This window comes from Aythya fuligula, chromosome 16 (genome assembly GCF_009819795.1).
Source record: "Aythya fuligula isolate bAytFul2 chromosome 16, bAytFul2.pri, whole genome shotgun sequence".
NCBI classification, from domain to species: Eukaryota; Metazoa; Chordata; class Aves; order Anseriformes; family Anatidae; genus Aythya; species Aythya fuligula.
The window spans coordinates 10976254-11000774 of NC_045574.1; the positions used below are offsets into that span (position 1 = coordinate 10976254).

The following is a 24521-nucleotide window of genomic DNA, read 5'->3' on the forward strand; positions in this document are numbered from 1 at the left end:
CAAACACTCCCCCATGAGACTGACTTTTCCCTCCAAGAGGCTGGCCATATACGTGAACCCCAAGCCTTTCCGTACCCCCACCAGGCAGGTGCCCATCAACCTCGCAAGTGGCCACCACCTGCGTTAGGGGAGCGTTATTTTGTAGCTGCCTTTACAAACCCCATTGAAAAATCTTTCCCAGAGAATAGAAAGAAAGGTATTATTTTAAATAAGTACCTCTTCAAGTGCACACGAAAGAAGCCCTGGAAAAGGAGCAGATCTGGAGCTATTCTTACTTTCTGCCCCCTGTGTGGGCTTTAATTGCACATTATTCATTAATCCGTTGCTCTTCAGAGCAAACAGATCTGTTTCAAGACACTTCTGTTAGACAAACAACCAGAAACCCTTCTAGATGCATGTGTGTATACATACCCACCCCAGGGAACATCACAGGCTTGTCAGAAATTCTCATTTCCCTGTTCAAGTCTTGTGCTAGAACTGACAGAAATTAATATTAATTGTGTGCCTTTGTTGGGCTTTTTTTGAAATTGCTTTTACAAAATCCACATGGGAACCTGAAGAAAATTGCCTAGCTCCTGGATAAATCAGGAACAGAGACACCGTCATGAGTGGCACTTGAAGGGGGACGGGTGTTTGCATGACTGCTCTGAGCTGCATGGGGCACCAAACCAAGGTGCAGGTCCTGGCATGGTCCCCTCAGGAGGGATATTGCCCATTGACTCAGCAGCCGTTTCAGTGTGCTCTACCCTCGTGTGCTTGCTCCGCTGTCACACAGTGTGCAGGCTGGGTATGTAATTATGGGTCTAAAATCGTTGGCTCTCACTGCACTGATTTGGTCTCACAGTCACGGTATACACAGCATCATTCTGGAGCTGGAGCCATGAAAACAGAAAGAAGCTAAGAGCAGAGCTGCAGGAGAGGGGGAATCCTCTACATCCTGGGCTTCGACCTTAGTAACACAGCTGCTGTCTTGCTTAAAAGGAGAGATATTATCTGGAATCTGAAATGAGAGAAAGGTGGAGAAGCAAAGGCAGGCAGGGGAGTACAGAAAGATGTTTGCAGGTCTCTGTAGTGCTTGGACCACACGTTTAGAAGAATCAAACACCAGCTCTGTCCTTGATTCAATAGGAAAGCAGGCAGGCGGCTGGTCCTGCGGGGAGCAGAAAGGGGTACGAGGCACTCAGTGCAGCAGGGAGGCATTTTGAGCTGGATCTGGAGCCAAGACTGACTACTGGCCAAAGTCATCGCCGATACAACTCTGCCAAAAGCAGCTCAGCATTCTTCACCTCCCTTGAGCTTCACCAGGGACACAGTTGGCCATGCTGTGCTTAGCCCAGGTTCTCCCGCTGTGACAGGGGCTGATTGCAGCAGACTGAGCAGCCTTGCGGGCACTTGCCAACCTGACACATCTGAGTTCGTGAACTGCAGATGGTTCTGGCCCATGTGCTTCATTTTCCCATTTCCCTCGACATCCCCAAGCAAAGCAAGTCAAGCGTGCCTTACCACAGAGCCTGGGAGACCGCGGGCAGGAAGGGATCAAATTTTCCAGCTTTGCCTCGAGTGTGTCACCACATCAGCAGACAACTCCTGTGCCTAATGCCAGTGTATTGTGTGTCACCTCATATTTCACACGATACAACGCAGTCCAGTGATGCAAGTCCCCTCTCCTGCTGGCTGACTGGTATTTATGGAGATAGCAGTTACCAGGAAGTCAGGATTTAGGGCACACAAGGGCTGGTGGTGGCGCAGAGCCCTTGCTACTGCTGGGTGGGATTCCTTTACCTCTCCCTGAACTCCTGCCAGGCCACTCAGCACATCTCCAGCCACAAGAAGTTTGCAGCTGCTTTGGTTTTGAAGCACCAGAGGAGGGGGAAAGGCAGGGGAGGCTCTATCAGCTCTTCCCAGGGAATGTGGTTCAGTTCCTCGCACCTCATCTTTGGTCAGGAAACCGAGATGGGGATAGGCAAAGCTGCTGAGCCTACTTAGACTGAATACCTCAAGAAAACACACGGAGCCAAAGTATGTCCCATTAACCTCTCCCAGCCCACCATCGTCCACAGCTAGGCTGCAGTGAAAGTAGGGCAGCACTTGGACCGTTACCTAGGCCCTGCTACCAAACACCGCTCAGTCTGTGACATGCAAGAATAAGCCAGATTCAGGCATCCTAAATCCCACCACAGTCTTCATACTCAGCATTTCCTGCTGGCTGAATGCTTTCAGTGGCCTCTTCTACTGATTTGAAGTGGGGGACAGTAACAAGAAGATAAAGCAGGCAATCCCAAAAAGGGGGTAGCCATGTCAGGTTAACCCGCCAGCTGAGATGCAACAAGGACAGCAGTGGACAGAGGTGGGGCCGTATAGCCTGAAGATCACAGAGTCTCCTAACCCAGCCTACACATGGCAGCACCAAGGAGGGAGATCAAAATAATCCCCCACCCACACCGAGCACCGCTCTCATCCCTCGCTGCTGGCTGATCTTCACTCAGCAGCGGGGGCGAGTGAGGAGCTCAGGGTGCAACCGATGAGGGGGATGCTCACGACCGCTGCAGACCAGCTGGAGGCCACAAGCAACAGCTGAAGGGTCCTGGCCTAAAGCCAGGCACTGGGAATCGCCGGGCAGAAGGACATCAGTGGGAGGTAAATAAGCTGAGTCTGGGCTGCCTGAGTCATCCAAGGTCGGACATCCACATCTTCGAAGGGATCAAGCAAGGATAGCTTGGGGAAAAACTGATTGTCCAAGCAGCATCACACTCCTCTGCCTCAGTTTCTTCATGTATAAACTAGGGACAGTAAGGCTTGCTTCCCCATGAGGCCTTGCTCCATGGAGGGGAAATTCACAGATGCTGGGGTGAAACCATTTCTAGAGACACACTGATTCATTTTTCTGAGCAACGGGAAGAAAAGAGAAACAAACGGAGCAGTTTCTTTTTTGGAGCTGCTGTTCTTCTGTCCTTTTTTATTTTTAATTTTATTTCAGGTGTATGACTTGCCCTTCTTTTTTACTATGATGCTATTTAAGGCAGAAAGGGGATTTCATCATCTCCCTGTAGCCATTCTCAGCTGCAGTTCTTACACTACCACCCCAACCTTGCTCCACTTTGTCTAATAAACATTTTTTTTTTTGCTTGGTCTAGTTTCCTTCCTTGCACTCTTACATCATTTTGTACTTATCTCAGATTCTAGCATTTCCCATTTCTAAGTACCTCTGAGAATAGCAATAAACACCATGTAAGGCAGTATCTTGGCATAACATGTCAGCTGCAGGCAGCAATCCTAGGGTCAGAAAACCAGTCTGGCTATCTACTTTTCCTTCTTTAAAGGATACCCAATTGCTAGCCACTTGGCACCAGTTCATTAAATAAATAAGTAAATAAATAAATAAATAAATCAGTATTTACAGTTTCTGATTCTGCAGGAAGATCTAGGCAAAAAAAAAAAAAAAAAAAAAAAAAAAAAGTGAAGATTTGTTAACTAGGAAATTGCTCTTACGTGCCCTCTGCTGCTCCCAAATGGCATTGAAATTATCAGGGTCATTCCTTCTTTCCCTCTTGTTCCAGAATGATTTATGGCTAAATGCTCTTCATTACGAAGCAGAGACAGACTACTTCTGTGCAAGATAATACTCATTATGCAGACTTTCTGACTAGATTTTTATTCAGTATTTCACTGATTATTTTTATATTTTAATGTGCAAAAACTATTCATGTCTTTATTAGCCTGACTTATTTCCTACATTTATGAAAAAGATCTTTCTTTGATAACAGTTGTTATTGCTGGAATGAATGTCAGATCATGGTCTACTGTAATACATCTTTCTGAATTGCCTTCCCTAATTTTATTAGCTAAAAAAAACACTGCCTAATTTAAAGAGATAAAACCTCCGGGAAGTGGAACATTGCCACTAATTAGGATAACAAGAACATAGGTATGAGTTGCTGGCAATACTGAAGTCCAAGCTTCTCTTTCTAACACAATCACAGACGTCTTTTTCTGGAACAGTCTCCCTTCTCTCTCTGAAATTCTGCTGCTCTTAGGGAAGATATTGGCATCAATCTCCTTATCAGTGATTCCCTTGGGAAAGGCACTGACCAGGACACCGCAGCTCCAGATTTGGGTCTTGGATTTGCTATAAATGCCCTGTGCAACCTTGAGCAAGCCAGTATTGTTTGTGACTTGGTTTTTCCATCTGTAAAATGGTAGCGGTGATGAATCCTATGTTTTGCTGCCAGCTCTTACATTAAAGCATATGTGCAGGGGAACTGCTCACTGAATCTCTTCATAGGCTGGTTCCTCATCTCCATAATATGAATAATAATACTTCCCTAGTCTCCTTATTTTGATTATTATCTCTTTATGTATGCATGTACTTGAAGCACTATGGGACTCTGCCAAAATGTGGAAATAGTACATTTCCCTCCTCTCTTACTCCAGACTTGGTACTGTCAGACCCCTGAGTCTGGATTTGCAGACTGCCTCAGGTAAACTCCTGCAGCACTCCAGCTTGTCACCTCTGGCACCCTGACCTCTCAAGGAAAGCTGCTATAGGAATAACTAAACCAACTGACTTGCAATAAAGCACGTGAGAGGCACTCACAGAGCATACTGTACCATCTAAATTGCAGGGTAACATCATTGCTACTGTCACAGTTAGCAAACAGCTAGGGGCAGGAACACCTTACATTCACACTGCTATTTCTGCAGACGGACATCCAATCACTATTATGCATCCAGCCCCAAAGCTTTTGCTTAGCTAAACTGTACATCCAGAACAGCTAGGCTTCCCATCTTGATCTAAAATTTTTGAATATATTTCATACAAGAAAGGGACCGGTGATTAACCTTGACATTCGATACATCAGTTTAAACCCAGTATCTTCATCTTCTCCTAACTGGAGAGGTAACTAGGATAAGCAAAGATACAAAAGCCTACAATGAGCAATCTTTTATCTTTACTACAGAGGTGACCTGACACTGTGGTGACACAGAAGATTCAATATAGTCCCCAGTTGAGGAAAGGAATTTTGCACAATATTAGATGACAGAGTTGTTCCATTGTATAAGTACCACAGGCATTATTAGCCTGTCACAAGACCAGGGTAGGAGCTCATAGACCGTAACTCTCACATCTGCCTTTGCACAAGGTTGTCTGTCTTATTATGTACGTGACACATCTCTGCCCGCAAGCAGCAGTTTTTGCAGTTGAATTTTGATTTAAAAATTCCTCCCACCCCTCCGAGCAGACACAGTAGTCTTCACTGCCTACCCCAGCTTTAAATAAGACTTGGGTCCACAGAGTTGATTGCATTTCAGTGGGAAGGAGCACTGATACATTTGCACAATCCATTCTACTGTTTTTGTGCATGCAGAAGAGCAGATGAACTCAAGGGAACCTTTCAGTGTAGAGCACTTAGAGACATGAATTTCTTTCTCCTTATAATGTAAACATCCATTACTTGGGTCTCTGTGTAGCCAACAAATTATTTTTTTCTCAGATGTTCTTCTCTAATTCATTATATTCAACATTCTGTTGTTAAATTTGCAGTAAAGTTAGATCAATATGAAAAGACGTTTTCTTCAATGGTATTTCCAGGAAAAATACATAATGTGAACAGTTTGAACCCAGAGAAAATAACAGTTCTCTGTATTTCCACTGGGTGCATTTAGATTATAGCTCAGCAAAACAAAGAAATTATGGGCAACTATGTCTAATTTTCTTTTAAGAAAGTTCAAATGCCAGGAGCTGGTAAGAAACCAAGGGACTTAATTTCAAAAATAGCTTAGACAATTCTTACTCACATCTCATTGCCTTGTAGCACCACCTACAGAGAGGCTGTCAGAATCACATCTATTGCCAAAATTCAGGAAACTCCCAGTTCACTGGCCAAACAAATCCTGTTCCACTGTTTAAAACACTTTAGAAACTGTGACTTTCACAGCCTTGAAGCCTGAAAATCTTCTGCTACAGGATAAAGGCAATAATGTGGTCCATTTTTCCGGAGGTCCCTCAATTCCCATGCAGAAAAAGTGTCTCTAGCAGTGACAGAGCTAACCCAGTCGCTTTGCTGATTAGTTATTTAGAAACTTTCCTGCAGAACTGTTCTAGCAGCCAAGTGTCCCAGCTGCTCAAGGATGGTGGTATTTGCCATGGCAAAATGCATTTAATGGTCCATTAATCCTACTTTTGGCAAAAGCCAATTGTTCGAGCTTCCAAGGACGGCAGTATTTCACCTCCTCCATTTATCTACTCAATTACATAAGATAAAATGTCATGGGGATTGACTTGCATCTGATCACTGAAGCATAAGATTTGTTTGCCCTTGATTCAGCCTGAGTAGCTGGAGTGGGGATACAGAGAGCCTTCTGCTAGGAACTGGACAGAGAGAAAGGAGATTGCAAGCACAGAGTAAAAGCTGGCTTTTGAAATATGGCTCTGATTATCTGCCCATTAAAAAGAAATGCTTAGCTATTCACCTCAAAATAGAATTCTGAAATCTGGAGTGCTGTTGTCTTCCTTCGGAAGCTTGATCCAAATGCCACAGTAGCAACCAGAAAGTTCCCCCCATTTTCGGCCTTGGCTGTGGGAGGCAGTGGCTGCAGGAATGTCTGCATGCACACAGCATCGCTACCTCATTGTTCATTAAGAACAGCAGAAAAGAACATTAAAAAAAGCAGATAAGAGGTCAAAGGAAAGCACAGCACTCCAAACAGAAGTAAAATATATGGCAGTGAGGTCTAGCACCAAGAAACAACAACCCAAAATATTAGCAGTATATGCTTAGAAAGATATATGTGGTGTTTTAAGATGAGAAAATATGATCCATTTTATAAATGAATTGAGTGCTACCTCATAACATATTTGTTTGCCCTTGCAATGCACATAAGAAGGCTATGCCAGTCCTCCAAAGGTTAGACATTTTCTTCTAATTTCTAGCCTGCATTTATTTGTTAATAGATAGATTAGATCTACTATCTTTTCTCTGCTATTCTCTGTTTAGAAAACTAATTATGTTACAGAGTCATCAGGTTAGTCTAACACTATCCACCTTCAGTAAATTCATGTTGTATTTCAGGCCATTTCTATCTGTCATCATGCCTTGTATTATTCTTTCCTGCTAAATTTATCCAAAAGTCCTGTATGTTAGTGGGATCAGACTTGAATCATTTTTCCCGTATTAGATTCTGAAACAATTTTTCCTGCTCTCACATTGTGTTCCACTGCTCCTGCAGCAATGTTGTTACACGGCCAGATACATTCTTGACAGGCAAGCTCTGTTAGGTGTCTGGGTCAGAAATTATTGTCCCATTTTCATCTTTATGTTTTGTTCCATTTGGATGTGAAAATTTCTATCTCTGTGCCTTCATTTCCTTTATGTACATTTCCACTATATATTAGGCATTCATTTGTGTCCTGCCTTTCCCCCTGTCATCACCCCTACTTCTTCTCTACTTCATCTCCTGGTCTGTATGCCTGTAGAACATTTTACTATTTGTTTTAATTTCCTTTGCAAGGCCTAACACAGCTTTACTTCTGGCAAATTTCCCTTTATGCCTACACATCCTAACTTCTAAGATGTAGTTTTCTTTGATTAATCTTTTTTTCCATTCCTTCTAGTCCCTTTGCTTATTCCTAATATCCACTTTGAAGTGGTTATTCACTGAGTTAGGTCTGGACTCCTTCCTTACAGAGTTTTATCCCTTTGTGTACTGGTCCCAAACACTTTTTATACCCTTTGCTTCAATTCCGAGCCTTCCCAACATTCAAAACCTTTTACACTGTCAAAAATCAGGAAGTAAAAGACACAAATGGTCAGTGTGCACCAACTTCCAGCACATTAGGAGCATAAGGCATCCCATCAGGTGCACAGTTGCTAAATTGAGATATTGTTGCTAAATGAGATATTCCAACCAGTTTTCTCTGTGTAGGCATCCAGAACCAAAAGATTGGTGGGAGACCTCTGGCTGCATGCGAAATTCCACTCAACTTATAGCCACAGTAGTGGTGCCAAGAGAAGGTTGGAGGATCATTAGTTGAAACTGTTCTCATAGAATAAAAAATTGTTACAGTAGATTAAAAATTAGCATGAAGAAATGAAGTATATACATATATTTTTAAAGTCTCTGTAAGGCAGCCAAAGTGAAAACACATTTCACCAGACCACGAAAAATGAAATGCATGTGTTGATCCTTGTAAGGCTGGAGCTTATTTCCTTGCTAAATTCCAAGTTTTGGTCTCTCCCACTGAGGCAGAAGGGCTGCTCAAGTAAATTCCCAAAATGTCTTGCAACAGCAAAGGGATACTTCTTTCTATTTCTCATTGTACAAATCTGTCCAAGCGGTTAGATAAAATGGGGTAATGCTTCCAGAAAATGTGGTTGTGATTATACTCACTGTTCCTTCCATATGTGTAAATACTAATTTTTTATTTTTCTGGTGAGAATTTAAGCTGGAGATGCTCCTGGTGACCAGCACACAGCAGCTGCCCTGACAGCCCCAGGGAATGGCTGATGTGATGACCCCAGAGATCGGGAAGCCATCAGCACGGGCCTGGCGCCAGCAGCAGCAGGAGCTCGTGTCAGGGGTGAGCAGCTGCTAGGCTGTCCAGCACAGAGGTGTCAAAAAGCAGAGAAAAAAATAATAATAATAATTTCAGCCACGGCTTTATTAAAAAGCCTCTTTTGGAAAGTCAAACCCAATGCTGTCATTTCAAATGGTGTGTTTATTTTGGGAGAATGTACTGATTTTTCAATGGTCTGAGCTGACATAAAAATCTGTGTGAGTTTTTTGTTTGCTTGTTTGTTTTGGGCAATACAGACTTCACTGAAAGCAAAGCACATTTGGGGTGATGCTGGGGACTCAGAGGAAAAAAGTGAGGGACGAGAGGCAAATCAAAATGGTCATGCTACAGTGTTATGCTTTGAACCAAAATTGTTCCTGTTAGAGACGCATCAGGCAGTGAGAAGCAGCAAATGTACAAAGTTAACTGGAAACTCTCTGGAAACGTTAGGTCTTTATGCTGAGACATTTTCTGTCACCACCCAGGGAACCTGGTGACAGGTGTGGAAAGATGGTTGCTGCCGTTTGAGAGGGCGAGCACCACAAGGCACTAACACCCCTCACCACCCCCACCATAGGTTTTTGGGGTGGCGTCAGCCGTGTGCGAGGGGTCACTTCCCAGCTGTTTGGGCTCATTGAGAGGCTTTCTGCTTTTTCTGCTCCTTTCCCCTGTGTGGGGAGCCGGCAGGGAGCCGGAACCTTGCTGCTGCGGCCTGCGGGCCCGGGCGGAGCGGGGCGGAGGGCGGCGGGCGCTGCACATCGCGGAAGCGGGCCGGGCTCCTGCCGGCGGATCCGGGGGCATGGCCGCGGCCAGCGGCCGGCGGCGCCCGGTGCCGGGGGCCTCTCCCCGGGCCCTCTGAGGGGCTGGGCCGGGGCCGAGGGCCCGGCGGTGAGGCGCCGAGCGGCCCCGGGGCTGGAGGGGAGGGTAAGGGAGGGGTGGGGGGGGTGCGCCGGCTCGGGAGGCCACCATGGCCACCCGGCGCCTGACGGACGCGTTCTTGTTGTTGCGGAACAAGGCGGTGCAGAGCCGGCAGCTGCTGGCCGAGCAAGTGAGTAGTTACGGCTCCTCCAGCCCTCTGAGTTCACGTAGCATGGCTGCTGCGGTGAGTCTCCTCCCTTCATCCTACCGTTCCGTGCTGAGCCGAGCCGGGTCCCCGCTCCCCACACCCCCACCGAGCCCCCGGTGCTGCTCCCCTCCCCTCCCTTCCCCTCCCCTGCCCCAAAAGGCGAATAGAAGAGGCCTGGCTCTGCGCTTAATCCAAATACCTTCACGGCGGTGTTGCCATGAGGTTTTTGTCCATTGCTTATTTTTTTTTCCTGCTGTCTCCCCAGTGGGGAAAGAAAACTGACCTGTTTCACAGAGCAGAGCTCTTCTATCCGCTGCAGTGTGGGCACCGTCCAATGCAGTACTGTAGACTGTCCCTCTTGTTGCTTGACTTTTCCCATAGTTTGTTCCAATGTCTGTTGTTTCCCCAAATGCAAGTAATACCCAAAGTCATCTCCTCTGTGACAGGGGGGTGTCAGTAGGTTCTAGTGTGATCCCTCTGAACAGAAACCTCAGAAAGCTGTTTGTTCTGTGACACTTCATGTGGCTTTGTCTAAGTTTTGAGCTGGTCACACTGGGATGGAAATCTTAAAAGTTAAAGGTTGCTTTGAAAGGTTCAGAATTATTGAAATAATTCTTTACAAAATAAGTACAAAAAGGTGTTTATAAACAAGCAGTTTCCTTAGAGCAATTTGAAGGGTATTTGAACACTGTTGATTGTAGTAATGAAACAGCCTGGCAGCTCAGCTTTACTGGCTTTTAAAGCTGGTTCCTCAAACTTACCATCTGTAATAGCCTCCAGTAAATATCTGTTGGCACTCCCATCTTCCCATTAAAGCATTTTTTTAGTAAAAGCAGTGCTTCATGCTGCAAAACTTATTTCAACTGATTAGTTGCCATTGAACGTTTCGTTCATTTTTAATTGTATTACACCTGTTTCTATACAAGCTATACATACAGTTGCATTTACAGAGCAGGAAATATGAGTAGTGATATGTATTACGTGTGCTTCATTGGGCATTGCATTTGGTTCTCAGTAATTTTTCTTGCCAATATCATTTTTTTGATCCTTGAAATTTTCGATTCTACATGGAAAGAGATGCTTGAACTTGCCTACAGGCTGCTGAGCAGCGAAACTACTTTTACTCAACAGCGAGTGCAGTAACACTTAGCACTTGTGTAAGATGTTTATTTACAGTCTTTGTTGATATGAACTGAAGCATTTTCTAGGATGCTCATTCAAATGTAACCAAAGTGAAGTGTTTGGAAATTGTTAGGGCCTTGTCAAGCAGATGAGTCAGTGGCTCAGCCATGTTCTGGTGGACAGAAGTTTGTAGCAGCTCCCTGCTACAAGCATGGCAAGAAGTGTAAAGGTGGTACTGTGAGCTCTTCACCTTTGTGTTTCCAAGGTGCTTATCACTGTTAGCTAGTTACTTTTTCTTTTGGGTGTTATTTCCAGAGCAGAGTCCCTGTGTACACAGCAATGTTGCTAATTCTGGCGCATAGTGCTTTGACTTAGCTTCATTCATTCTCTAGGCTTCTCCTGAAAAGTCCTGTATTATGAGAGCTGTATGTCAGAAACTGCTGTCTGCCCTGGAAGATGCATTCTCATGCTGACAGTCAACAACTCCTTAAACTCAGATAATCAAAATAGCGTTCTTGACAATATGGTAATATTTCAAGATCTTGGTATAGGATAAAAGAGGCCATTGATTGAAGCCGGCTGCTTTGTTAAACCTCAAGTACTTTGTCCTTGTTTTAGATCTCAGTGCTCACACACAGCCCCTGTGCTACAAGGACTGATGAGTTACAAAGGTGCAGATGCTAGTCTTTGGGGGTTTTGGGGATGCACATAAAACTAACGGTATCTGAAACTAGAGCATAACTGAAGTTCATACATGAATGAGCAGAAACTGTGTGTGCTTTCGCTTTTCGTCATTTGCTGTCTGTTTTAACCTGTGATAACTGGGATGCTTACCAATAAATGTCCTACTGAAGTCTGTATGTGGATCCTCCAATCAGAGTCAAACCTAAATCAGCAGTGGATGTTAAATACTACAGTCAATTACCCTTGCTGTCATGCTTCAGTATATTGCAGATTTTCAATTTGAAATTTTAGTACGTAGATACTTCACTGTGCAGCTAGTGTGGAAATCAAGCGGGTTCTTAACCTGATCTCTTACGTTCTCTTTGTTAATCAAGCAGCTGAAATACAAAAAGGTTGTACACCAAGCAAAATGCTTACTCAAATATATCATGATACTGAACTTCTATTGAATAGTGTTTTCAGTCAATTTGTTTTGTTCTTTGTAAACAATCATGTTTAATAAATAAAAAGCCTAGGATATCGTCAGTTGAGAAAATACTATATCTGTCCTATGTCTCTTTTTTTTTTTCTTTTATTTTTTTGCTGTCTCTAACTGGATGGGGCTGATGGGATCCACAAATTGCTTCAGGAGTTGGATGAGGTATTGTTTTTCACATTTTATTTTGTCATGGTGCATCAAGCATACATAACTGAGCTAACACGTCCCTTTCCTTATTCTGCAAGTTCATTAAATCTCTTGATACAGGATGGGGTGTCTTCATATATAGTAGAAGGATGAGGCTGCATAGAGAAGAGGAGCGTTTTGTGAAATAATGCTATAGTATTTATATGTATTATATATATGTATAAACTAGTCTGACTTATTGTATGCATATGGGACACAGTACAGTGAAACTATTGACAATATTTTATGCTATGCATAAATTATGTAAACTTTGGTCAGGAAACAATGCCAGGGATAAAAAAAAACAACAGGCTTTCAAGAGAGCATTGTTAAGGAAGGAATAAATGTTGGTTTCTAAAAGGGGTGGGGGACTGCAGAGATTTCAAGTCTGATACGGGAAAAGTAGAAATCTGAGAGAACTAGGAAGAGTTTTTGTGTGAAATCTTTCCCTGAGAACAAACAGTGAAGTAATTGGGTATGTCTTAAGAGGTGTCATTTATGTTGACACCTTTTTCTGTCTCCGATAAATGAAGACATCTAATCTCTGGAGTTACAAAGCTTGCTTCAACTGACAACATGAAAAAAAAAAATCTATACTATCCATTTTCCTGCTTTCCCCTCAGAGGAGGAAGATGACTGAGCAGATATGGCCTCAGCACTAAATGTTGTGGCACCAGAGTTACTCAAAATTAAGACTACTATTAATTGCGATTTTAGGTTTCTTTTACTCTTTTTTTTTTTTTTTCTTCACCTTTTCCCCGTCCCCAACACTGCTATGAATCAATGGAAAGCGGTGTGAAAGCTGGCTGGCACCTTGTTTTATTTTACTCTCTGACAGTCCCTGGATCTTTCTGAGAATTATTCCACCCGTTTTCCTGCAAGTTTACTTCTTGGACATGTAAAACATCTTTATTTGGAGATTTTCCAAAATGAGATCGTCAGACTTGTCTGGCCCAATATGAACCATGCTAAACCATTGGTAGGGTTCTGTTGGCTGTGAATCACTTCCTAATATGAATGTACCAGTACAAGAATTACTCGAATTCTTACTGCAATAACATCTCTTCTACTTGAAAATCTGTTAAGAATTTACCCTAACTTTCATATCCTGTAGGAAGTGGGAGAATATAGATCATTAGTATATGGGAGAGCTCATTAGAAAAATTGGAGCATGATTATACTTGCATCGTGTGCAAACATTTTTGAGGTTTTAATGGGAAGGGAAGGCAGACAAGTATTTATTTTTGTCAAGGATTTGCATCTAGTGTGAGTAAAGTTGATTTGCTGTTTCTTTTTAAGGATATTTCTTGTATATTTTGTAGCTTGCTGATGATCGTATGGCACTGGTATCAGGAATAAGTCTAGATCCTGAGGCAGCAATTGGAGTAACGAAACGCTTACCTCCCAAATGGGTGGATGGAGCAGACGAAGTAAGTTGAATGGCGAATGCAGTCCTGACTTTTTCTCATGTAGGAGTTTGTTTGTGTTGTCTGCTGCGTTGCCAATGCTGTAACTTTTATGATAGAAGTGGTTTTAGAAGAAAGATTAAAGCAAGCACTTTTTCTAACTTCTGACACCCCTGTTTAGAGAAAATATCAGGTGAGCTGTGATTTATTGTTTTGAAAGATATATTGCAAGTGAAATAAAGGGAGATTGTCTAGGAGCAGAGATGGCAGAGGACTAGATTTGTATCATCAACAGGAGCCCAGTATTGGCACTGTGTATACCTGGGCCATTAGAGTAGTCGTGCTGTATCTGAGCACTTAGACTTGAGACTTTGGGGAAGTCCTTAAGCTCTCAGCAAAGCAAAGTTCTTCTCAGATAAAAACACAGAAAGGAGGGTACAAAAATTTCAGCATATTCTTTAGTCGTTTTTTGAACCCACTGAGGAATCCAGTTACATAGATTTTCACTTTACTATTTGAAAACAAGAAGCGTTAGTATCTTAGCAGGAGAGGTTTTCCTGCGTGTGTAGCACAGATGAGCTGCAAGTTACAGAAATATTTGGACAAATATGAGGGAATGATCTGGAGGCATCCAATTAAGAGCCTTTTCCAGCATTTGGAGTGTGAAGTTCTTCTTGACTTTCAGAAAATCCTTTTAAAATCTCAAACAGGTCAGCTCATCAGTTTGCGTGTTCAGAAAGGTGATCAGTCTCCTTCTTTTTACTAGGACAGTAATCGTCCTTACAGATCTATTGTAGTGTCTAGTTTGAAAGCAAGTAATTTAAGTTAAGCTGTAAAGTTTAGTCTGTAGCATGTTTGACAGAGTTGAAGGTGTAACCTGAATTTTCATTTATGTTTTTGGAAGTTGGTTAAATCTTTCTTACTAAATTATATAATGATAAATATATTAACTCCGCTTTAATGGAGAATATCTGAAAACAGCCGTCTTCTCTTAGATTAACAAGAGGAGGTTTAAAAATAGCAAACTCATACTCTTGTGTTTTCAGTTACTAAGACAGCTTTTTGTGTCTTTTTTAATGATCTTTGGTCTGCTTTTTGTTAAAGATTTGTTTCATTATTTTTGTGTAGCATTTGTCTGAACCCTTTCCCTGAAATATTAGTCACTTCCCTTTCCTTATTGTTGGGTTTGCTGTTTTAGATTCAGTATGATATTGCCAGGGTTAAACAGAAGATGAAAGAATTAGCCAGTCTTCATGATAAACATCTAAACAGACCAACACTGGATGACAGCAGTGAAGAAGAACGTGCAATAGAAATAACAACCCAAGAGATCACACAGGTACAGACCGCTTTTGTTTCTGAATCAACAATGACATATCTGTAATGCATATCACAATAAGGCAGCAGTTTCTTTGGGATAAAGCATTTCTTCTCTTGTCACTATTAGAGTGAGCCAGAAGTCCTGGGCTCTTATGCTAGGTACTGCACTTACCATCTCAGTGAACTTTTCAATGAGTCAATTGCTTGTTTGCTTTTCTATCTTGGAATGGGATTGGAAGACTTGATTAAATCACGTTTACAGTTACCTCACAGAAATCCACACATGTATTATATGACTTCCAGTCCAAACAGTTATGATGAAGAAAATGCCTTTGATCAGAAGTGCCTCTGTAACTCCATCCTGTTAGATTTAGGTTGTTAATCTATTTTCTGTATTTCCATGCCTTTTTAAACATTGCACTGGGCAATAAGAAATTCATTTTAAAATTCTAGAGGTCAAAAGTGTTAGTCTTTTGAACTTGGCAATGTGATATTTAAAGCACGTGTGTTGCTGTATCTTTTTTTATACTAATGGAATTGTTTTTTCAGTTATTTCACAGGTGTCAGAGAGCAGTCCAGGTCTTGCAGAGCAAGTCACGTAGTTGTACAGAACAAGAAGCACGTGTTCTCAGGAATGTAGTGTCTTCCCTAGCACAGTCCCTTCAGGACCTATCCACCAACTTCAGGCATGCACAGTCTGACTATCTCAAACGTAAGCATAAGACATACTGTAATGCATGGGTACTTTCTGTGCAAAGCACTAATTAAGGTGTACTTACTTTCTTGTTGGGGAAGGTACAGAAAAGTTTGGTTAGTGATGGTTAACAGGACCACCAGGATTATATTAGATTGGGAGTTTATGATATATTAAACTTTACAAGATGGTCTGTGATAAATTAAAATTGTGCATCAGTAAACAGATTAAGAATGGAATATCCTATTTAAAGTCTAACATTGTGTTCAATTCTATTTTTGGCAAAGTAAAGTAAGCTGATTTATTAAAAAAAATAATAATAAAAATCTTCTTCAGATGTAATACTTCAATTCCTTCCTGTCCTGGAAGTGTAGGTGGAACTGAGGATCACAATTTAGAAGAGGGATGTTCCTGAGAGAATCTGTTAGAAAACAGCCCAGTGATCACACTTTAAGGCTCTTAGCTTACTCAAAATCTTTTTAACTTCATGGAATGAAATGACTTAAAACTACTGGCTTAATCAGTGTTTTGTAAGTGTGCTAGAATTTGTTATGCTTTGTTAAATAGTCAGCCTATGTGACAATTCGAATTTAGACGTTCCTTGTCATTTATCAGGTAGATTTTAGATAGATCCCATATTTATCATGTTTCCTCCAAAAGCAGTTGGAAAATACTCTCCTTCCTGCACACACTTTTCAAAAGTGCTAGGAAATCTGAATGACATCAGTGTGTGTAAACAATGTGCTGCAACACAGTTTGTCTTTCACAGGCATGAAGAATAGAGAGGAAAGATCCAAACACTTCTTTGACACCTCAGTTCCACTGATGGATGATGGAGAGGATGATACGCTTTATGACAGAGTAAGTTAAGATATTATCATACAAATTCAGTACAAAAAAACTTCTTAATTTACTTTTAGTATGAAAATGTCAAAATGGTACACTCTGAGTACCAAACTACATGGAAATTCTGTTTCTGCAGATTTGTGATGCATTTTCCTAATGAGTATTGCTCTTGATGTTAGACAAGTGTGCCATCAGCCTCAGTGTTGCAGTGCGAGGGAACTCAGTGCAGCTACTGAATGCTCCTTGTATGACTGACAGGGCCTAGAAGGTCTGTAAATACAGTGCAGTCCTTTGTCACCCCTACCTTTTTGCCATACACGAGTAATTATTAGAGAATTGTGTCGGTGTGATGCTGAGTTTTGGTGGAAGGTGGCACTCTGTAAAGTGAATTTAAAGCTTAACTGAAGATTTTCAGTATTACAAATTGTTGCAAGTAACAGAGTAAGGATTTGTTTCTGTGCACTTATGTTGAACGGTAGTATCAGGCACCCTCAGTTTTATTTTGTTGTGGAGTTTGAGTATACTGCATTTCTAAGCAATGTTGGAATTTGTTCTGTCATGTCCCATCCAATAGTGCAGCAAAATACTCATATCTGTAATGCGTGCTTTTCAACTGAAAAATTATGGAGAAAGGCAACACTTATCTAGCTAATCTAGTGTATAAGAGGCTTTTCACATGGTCTCTAAATAAGAGTGATGAGGACACAGAAGAGGAGGATAGTGTGCAGTTGTAAATGGCCTTGGGAGACAAACAGCAATATCTTTTATAATGTAAAAGAAAAAAAAAATCAGAATTGCTGCATGTCTTTAAACGTGTTAATGGTCATTGACATTCTGGGACTTCATGTAATGCTGATCAATCAGTAGATGTGCCGTAACTACAGGACACCTACCTGTGTTTTGTAGATCAATAAAATACATTGTTTTAGGACAGATCTTATTTTAAAACAAGTTGTTTGTGTGATTAGGCAGGATGCAAGACTTAAATTTTCTATGCTAAGACTATTAGCAGACCTAAAACGGTTTATGAATACAGTAAGATTTTTCTTGAATAGTTGTCTATCACTGAAATACCAAAAGGAGCGTTGCGTTATTGAGTCATGTAATTGCTGTAATTTTTTCTAGAGTTTTCACTCTAGAACACCTAAAAACCACGAATCTTTTATTTCAACAGGGTTTTACAGATGACCAGCTAGCATTGGTGGAGCAGAACACATTACTGGTGGAAGAGCGGGAAAGAGAAATCCGTCAGATTGTACAGTCAATCTCCGATCTCAATGAAATATTTAGGGACCTGGGAGCAATGATAGTAGAACAGGTACCTCAACACCACAATGTTAGCAAGAGATGGGTGATTCCATGCAGTGTTAAGGTTTCTAGACTCTTCCTTTGTAATATCATGTTTTCATGTACTCCAAACACATTAATTCAGGCGAAGTTTCTTCTGCTTGAAATGTGTAAGAAGTTGAATTAATGAGGAAAAAGTAATCACTCATCTGTTCATTCTACATGTGTTCTATTAGTTACAGAGTTCTGTTAGTTATTTCTTCCAGAAATTCAGCTTAGGTTAAATATGTCACTCAAAAGTACCTGAGCGAGGATTATGGCAATTACAGGTTGCGATGTGAGATTGTGACAGAGCGGTTCAGTTAGGCATTAAGCAAGGAGGTCCTCTAGAGAAGTCCCAACTAGGTCTTCTAATGAACTATGTAAACTATGAATGTTTCAGGCTGCTTGCTGTGAGCATTATTACCCTGCCGCTCACAATGATTTTTTTTTTTTTTTTTTCCATGAAGTTTGTTTAGGTTTAATTTGGTGCTCATTCTCTCCCTCCATTTCATTTAGGGAACAGTTCTAGATAGAATTGACTACAACGTTGAACAGTCATGTATCAAAACTGAAGAGGGTTTAAAACAGCTACATAAGGTAAGCTGACAGAATATTTAAGCTGTTTTGCATATCTAATTATCTTTCATTAAATAGCCATTATGTTATTCGGTCACTTTTCATTTATACGTAATCCCTGACAGAGGTGATTGCTGTACAGTACGATATGCCCTACTGTACTGCAGTAGGAACTTTCCATGTAACTTCTGTTAACATCATGCTTATTAATGTCAAATAGTTTTCTGGGCATCCAGGCAGTGTGCTTTAGTCTTTATGTTGCTGACCTGGTGGAATGTATCTACAACTTCTTCTCACTGCACTGTTCTGAGAGCTTAGCACTTCTGAAAGGGGACTAGATATTGGGTACCTTGCTATTAGGTTTCAGTCACTCAGTTAATGTATTAAAGTTTGAAAATGTTATCTCAATAGCATGAGCAGCAAGAAGAAAAAATGTTTTCTTTTACCATGTGACATTTGTTAGAAGTTAAGTGCAGCCTTTTGCTTTTAAATGTTTACTATGAACATCTGAAAAGTTTCAGTTGGCAGAAGAACACAGATTTCTGTGGTTGTTTTCCTGGCTTTTTTGTTTTGTTCTGATTTTAAGCTAAGTTCTGACTTGTCAGCTCAGTCCAGTCATCCCATTACTGGAAAAATTAGAATGGGAGATTTATGTAAAAACTTCTAAGTAGAACAGTTTGTGTTGGAAATGCGGACATCTTACTGCTACACATTCAACTTTATATTGTGGCAGACTTGTAAAATATACACAGGAAAAACTGTCACTTGAGGAAAAGCAAAATAAATTAGTTCTATGTTTATTCTTTTTATATGTAAAAAGTAAAATGGGGGTTGCTAAAGTAAGGCATTGACGATTGGCAAACAAGGCTTAAAGTAATTGCAAGCAATTTGCACAAACTGAACTGGAAGTAAATGAATCAGGTGAAATCAATGCTATTTCTTATCTGGTGGTAGTTAATGAATTGTCAGCAAACCCGTGCTTGGAATGCTGATGAGACAATGGATTTCTGATGCAATATATATACTGGAGATCAGGTGTTTTCAGTACAGCATAAAAATTTTTTCACCTATCAAGGAAAACATACATGTCTGAATAGTAATATAAAATACAGATACCCTGCTGTTTTTAGTACTGTTGTTAACCCTATTCCGATTTAATAAATGTCAGTTTTCTGTTTTAATTGGCATAATTACTGTAAACTACCTAGATAGCACTTTCATAGAAAAGTGCTTTTCTATTTTTATATTTATATATTTTCTAGTGCTGAATTAATGAATTAATTTCATTAATTCATTCCAGAAGTCTGGTGTTATGAATCACTAATTACTAATTTCTGCTTCAACTGGAAAACGGGGATCAGTAGTGATACTTTGTCAGGCTTTGTGATACTTAAAGCCCGATTAAGTAAAATAACTGCAGTGATTGTGTATTACATAGTTTCAAGTCAAAAATTCCACCTTATAAGATCTGATGAAAATATTTTTTTTACAAGGGCTATAAAGGAAAAGAATTAATATCTTTTCCCTTTAAAATTATAAAGGTTTATTAATTAAAAAGGAATTAAATGCAAGTTTTGTTTTGTTTAGTTTCTATTAGGAGACTTTCATTTGACTTTTGGAGAGTTTTCTCCACGTTTTAATTCCCCTGGGAAAAAGAGGAAAGGGATGAGAAAAGGTGGTTAGAAGAAAGAAGGAATGAAGCAGAAAACTGAGAACCAAAACAAAATGAAAGCTTTCAGTTCTAATTGAAATTAAATGAAAATGCACAGCTGAATCAGGTACAACCAAAATGCCTATTAAAATGAAGTATTGTGAATTTTAATGTCCTCCAGCTATAATATAGAAATGCTCTGTTGGCGAAATGACTTAAAACATCTTGCCAATTTTTACTGTTCAGACTTTTGCATACCTTGTTGCTTGATTTTTGTTTCCACAGTCCTCATAGCTAAGAGTTCTTGCAAATTATATCATTCTTCTGTATAGCTCACATGTCCTGTGGAGGCATAGGACCTTCTCGAGGACTGCTGAGAAGAATTCACAGTAAGGTTGCATAACCAACATGAGGATGCGTTCTTTATAGTCTCTTATTTAATATGGATAAATGTGACTTCAGTGTATGTTTGTTTTCACTCAAGTCTTTGGACTAGAGTTATTTTGTGGGAGTTGCTTGCAATATACTGTATATGAAAAGTCAAATTACCAAAGAAAATGAGGTACACGTACTTAATTATATTAAACAAGAGTCCATACTTAGAGCTTTGCAGAAATCTAAGTATTAACTCTTTCTTTTCTGTTTCTATAGGCAGAGCAATATCAAAAGAAGAATCGGAAGATGCTTGTTATTTTAATTTTGTTTGTTATAGTAATTGTCCTTATTGTTGTTCTTATTGGTGTAAAGTCACACTAGGTTTCACTTAATTTTCTTATTTTTGGAGTTTATGTGAACTTTTTTCCCCAATGTGAATGGATGGATCTGCACTCCAGAAAGCTGCCTTTGAATGTATAAGCCCTTGTGGTACAAAGTCTGTGCAATGTTTCTGTAGAATTCTTCAGAGTACAAGTTTGGCAACTGGTGAAGTGTTTGTTTAAAAAAAAAAAAAAAGTCCGGAAATTTGATGGTTCCAAATGGATAATTTGGTTCTTTGTCCAGGGGTATTTGGAAACACGTTACTTAAATACTTACAAAATTGAAGTTTACCAGTGAGTACAGTAATTCCTTTGTTACTGTGAACAATAATGCATTGTCTTCTGTATTATGTTGCAATTGTTATAGGCTTCAAATTTAAACCGTGTTACCGAGTCATGGGACTAGATAACAGAAATTGATCTAGATGTAAAATATGTTGAGGCACAAAAATGTTTGACTTAATTTCTTTTCTTCCAGACTCAGACTCCAAGGAATTAGGTGAAAAAGAAAGCGTTTAACAACCAGAACCTAATCCAATCCCTCTGATCTTAATTTAGATATTGCATCATCACTAAGAATCAGAAAGCTATATAATCTTGTAAATAATATGATTTAATCACTGGCATAATTTAACACAATTACTTTTTTTTTTTTTTTTCTGAGCTTGAGTAATCATGGGAATGTTTTCCCTCACTATAGAATGATCATTGTATATACATGTACATTTTTTTTTTAAAGTACAACCATTACACTAAAGATGTGATGAAGTTAAAACTAAAAAGTAGAGATTCTCCATTTGGCTTTCTACACAATCTGGCCTGCTATAGTGGTCTTGGATGTTTCATACTTTAGTTGTTGTGTAAGATGTTTATTTTACAGTGCATCTGTCCAAATGTTAGTTTTTTATATAAAAGTGATTTCACTACAGTATACATTACATCCATTTTCCCCTGACAGAAGATTATTTTTTTCAAATGCCTGCCTAGAAAAGGACGTGTTTATGGTCTTTTATTGACCATGATAGATGTCATACAAGTGACATGTACTAGGCCTTCAGTAGAGAATTTTCCTTTTTTCCACTATTTTTTTTTTGCAGTGGAAAACTTTTGCTGTAGGCCATAAAAGCAAAATTAGAGAAACATCTAAGTAATAGAGTATTCATGTTTTAATTCAGGCCTGAAGTGGTGTGCAATTGTAAAGGCCTTGCCTTAATATTTTTAATATGGCTTTTCTGTATGTACTTTTCCCCAAAGAGACTGTAAGTTATATTTCCTTCATTTCTGACTGATGCCGTGCTCCCCGTAAAGCTGCATAGATGTTCTGCTCAAATCCCCTGAAGTGCAGTTTAATAATATTACGATTTTAATGTTGCACATGTGAGACAGGATTCCTCTACCTGCACTGAACTTGTCTCTGCCATGTACTAAGGAGGACCTAAGATGTGGGTTTACACTGACTCGGTGCAGGAATGAGCCTGAAAGAAAAGACTAGAAAGAAATGAAAGCTGTGGCTTTTGGGCTTATTGTGAAAAGCTTTGTACCACTCCTGTTACCTCTAGACAAAGGGGATGTTGAACTTCCAAAACCGCCAGTTCAAGCCCTTGGTTAAATTCATAAAATAAATCCGTAAAAGAAAGAACGATGCTTTTAGGTGGGCGTGCAGTTCCCCTGTTTTGGTAATAGATCTTTTCAATGATCATGAGTAAAACTACTGTCTCCCTAGTGTGCTGTCTACATCAGTTGGTGTGAAGCAGCATATTGCTATAATTTAATATACTGTATTTGCAACTTTCTAACATGAGATCGTGTTATTTATTTCTGTCTTGACTGGTGCTTTTGACATTTTATCATGGCTAATGAATTCAGAGAAGTAATAAAACACTTCCAACCTTATTGGTCAATTACTCTTTTTTTTTTTAAATAGCATAAACTGAAGCAAATATTTGTGATGTTAATGTCTCATAATTTTTTTTGAAATTAAATAAAAGCAGCAGTGACAAGAAATACCTGTTTTTTTTTAAACTTTATGTAGCACTATGTAATTTATATTGTCAAAACAGTGATTTTTTTTTTCTCCTGTAGTTGCCATTAAAATGCCAGTGATATTTTAACTCCACTAAGGTAAATGGCTATGTATTTCCTATACAAATTCTGTGAAAGGAAACACACTTTCTTAATATGCACTGCACAAGAGGTTGAACTCTGATGCGAATTATCCTGTGTAACTTGAGCTAGAATTTGAGGCTGAATATTAAAAAAAAAAAAAAAAAAAAAAAAAAAGGCAAAACAAGCTTCTAGACTTCTGAATCACTTTGGATGTCTAATTTATTACAATTCAGTCTAAACTATTGATTAACTAAACCATAAACCCTTATGCAATGCTTTGGAAGAGTATCTTTCTATGGAGTGTTACAGAAGGGGTAGCCTCAGTGCCCAAAAAAGTCACTGCATATGAGGAGAATCGTGGCTTCAATAGTGGCTGCTACCTACTCAGGTGTTACAGGAGCAAAAGCTGCCTGAACCAAGTGACTGCTTCTGTCCAGCCCTGTAATCACCTCTGCGTGCATCACAGGGTTCTGCGGACTGTGGCCTCTTCATGGTTGCTGGATTCTTCTCAGCTTGTACTGAGCCTCTGCCTGACTGCTTACCAAACGCCACGGGGAACTGCACGATGTTGCTAGAGCATCTCCCAAGAATCTGTGGTTCCCCACTTGGTCTGAATGACTTATAAAGCTGTTTGCTTGTACCAACTTTCTCCATTAAAATGTATGCAAGCATACAACAAGAAGCTGCTATTCCTTATTAGTAGAAGTTAATTCTAGGGATATCTGAAAACGACAGTATTACAAGCACTGCAACAGTAAATTAATATCTATTGCGAGTGTTCTACAGAAACTCTGAAAAGTAAAATGGAAGAATTTTTCTTTTAAGAAACATTACATATAAGCTTAATTAAAACAAGGAATCTATTATGCTTTTGCATATTAATTATGGTGGAATATGTAATATTGAGTGGCTGAATTCCATTAATACTTGCAACTTCTAGAGGATTAACAATTGGAGTGGCCATGGAAGATTGGGCCATGCTGCAACTTCCATTGAGGCTCACATGAGTAGAAATGTTTGCAACTACTATTAGTGGAAAATAAGTACAGTTTCTGTATCATAGAACTGACTTTTCCAGTCATTCTGTTGCTTTGATTAGGACACCCCTCTGCTGTCCCTAACTTAATGATGGAAGGTTCTAGATTTAGATGAGCGTTTCCTACTGCTTTGTTTCCTTTGGAAAATACAGATTGGGACAGTACGGTATTATGAATCTTGCAGTAGTAGGAATGGCAGAAGCTGTACTAAATGGTAGAGAGTTTACCTGGTGGAATTTTCTGAATGTCTTGATCAAAAAATAATAATTCTATTATTCTCTTTCATATTTTGCTCACTGTCCGTATGTAATGGAATAATAGTGAATCCCTACACAGCTTATGTTCTTTGGCTCAGTAAAGAGACTCATAAAAGTTGGCTTTCATATCTCTACATGAAGTGTTATCAAGTGTTGGAGTTTGAACTTGTTTATTGGGTTATCCTGTCCAGTCTGTGATGACACGTGATTGACCTCTGCAATAGATTTTGTTAGATCTTTTATTTAAGCTAATTTTAAATGTATTGGGCAATAAAGTTTCCATAATGTCCCTTCTGGGACCAAGTAAGACTTACTCTAAGAAAGCTTTTTTTTTTTTTTTTTTTTTTTTTTTTTTCTGGAATTCAGCCTAATATGTATTTTCTTCTTAGATGTACTTCCATTATTTGCATCTGCATTTTCTTTTCCACTATAAATGGAAGTGCACTCCCTTTTT

The 24521-nt window shown here is 39.8% G+C and overlaps 1 protein-coding gene across 3 annotated transcripts; it reads left to right on the top strand.

Annotated features, from left to right (window-relative positions):
* Positions 1–9476: 9476 nt before the first annotated feature.
* On the top strand, positions 9477–23446 carry STX16 (syntaxin 16). 3 transcript variants are annotated; one of them, XM_032198166.1, is made up of 9 exons: positions 9477–9656; positions 12055–12066; positions 13413–13520; positions 14695–14835; positions 15366–15528; positions 16280–16371; positions 17531–17674; positions 18202–18282; positions 20564–23446. In XM_032198166.1, the coding sequence occupies exons 1-9, from the start codon at positions 9522–9524 to the stop codon at positions 20666–20668; spliced, it is 981 nt and encodes a 326-aa protein (XP_032054057.1). In that variant the 5' UTR covers positions 9477–9521; the 3' UTR covers positions 20669–23446. The 3 variants fall into 3 exon arrangements, with proteins under 3 accessions (XP_032054057.1, XP_032054058.1, XP_032054059.1); XM_032198167.1 differs by lacking the exon at positions 20564–23446 and adding an exon at positions 19849–19955; XM_032198168.1 differs by having other exon boundaries at positions 9478–9602.
* Positions 23447–24521: the final 1075 nt, after the last annotated feature.

What these genes read in the sequence shown, in the direction of transcription:
- STX16 (XM_032198166.1), top strand. Translation starts at nt 9,522, where the DNA reads ATGGCCACCCGGCGCCTGACGGACGCGTTCTTGTTGTTGCGGAACAAG. An exon ending in GGGTGGATGGAGCAGACGAA is followed by an intron (nt 13,521 to 14,694) that starts GTAAGTTGAATG and finishes TTGCTGTTTTAG; the next exon opens with ATTCAGTATGATATTGCCAG. An exon ending in GAGCAATGATAGTAGAACAG is followed by an intron (nt 17,675 to 18,201) that starts GTACCTCAACAC and finishes CATTTCATTTAG; the next exon opens with GGAACAGTTCTAGATAGAAT.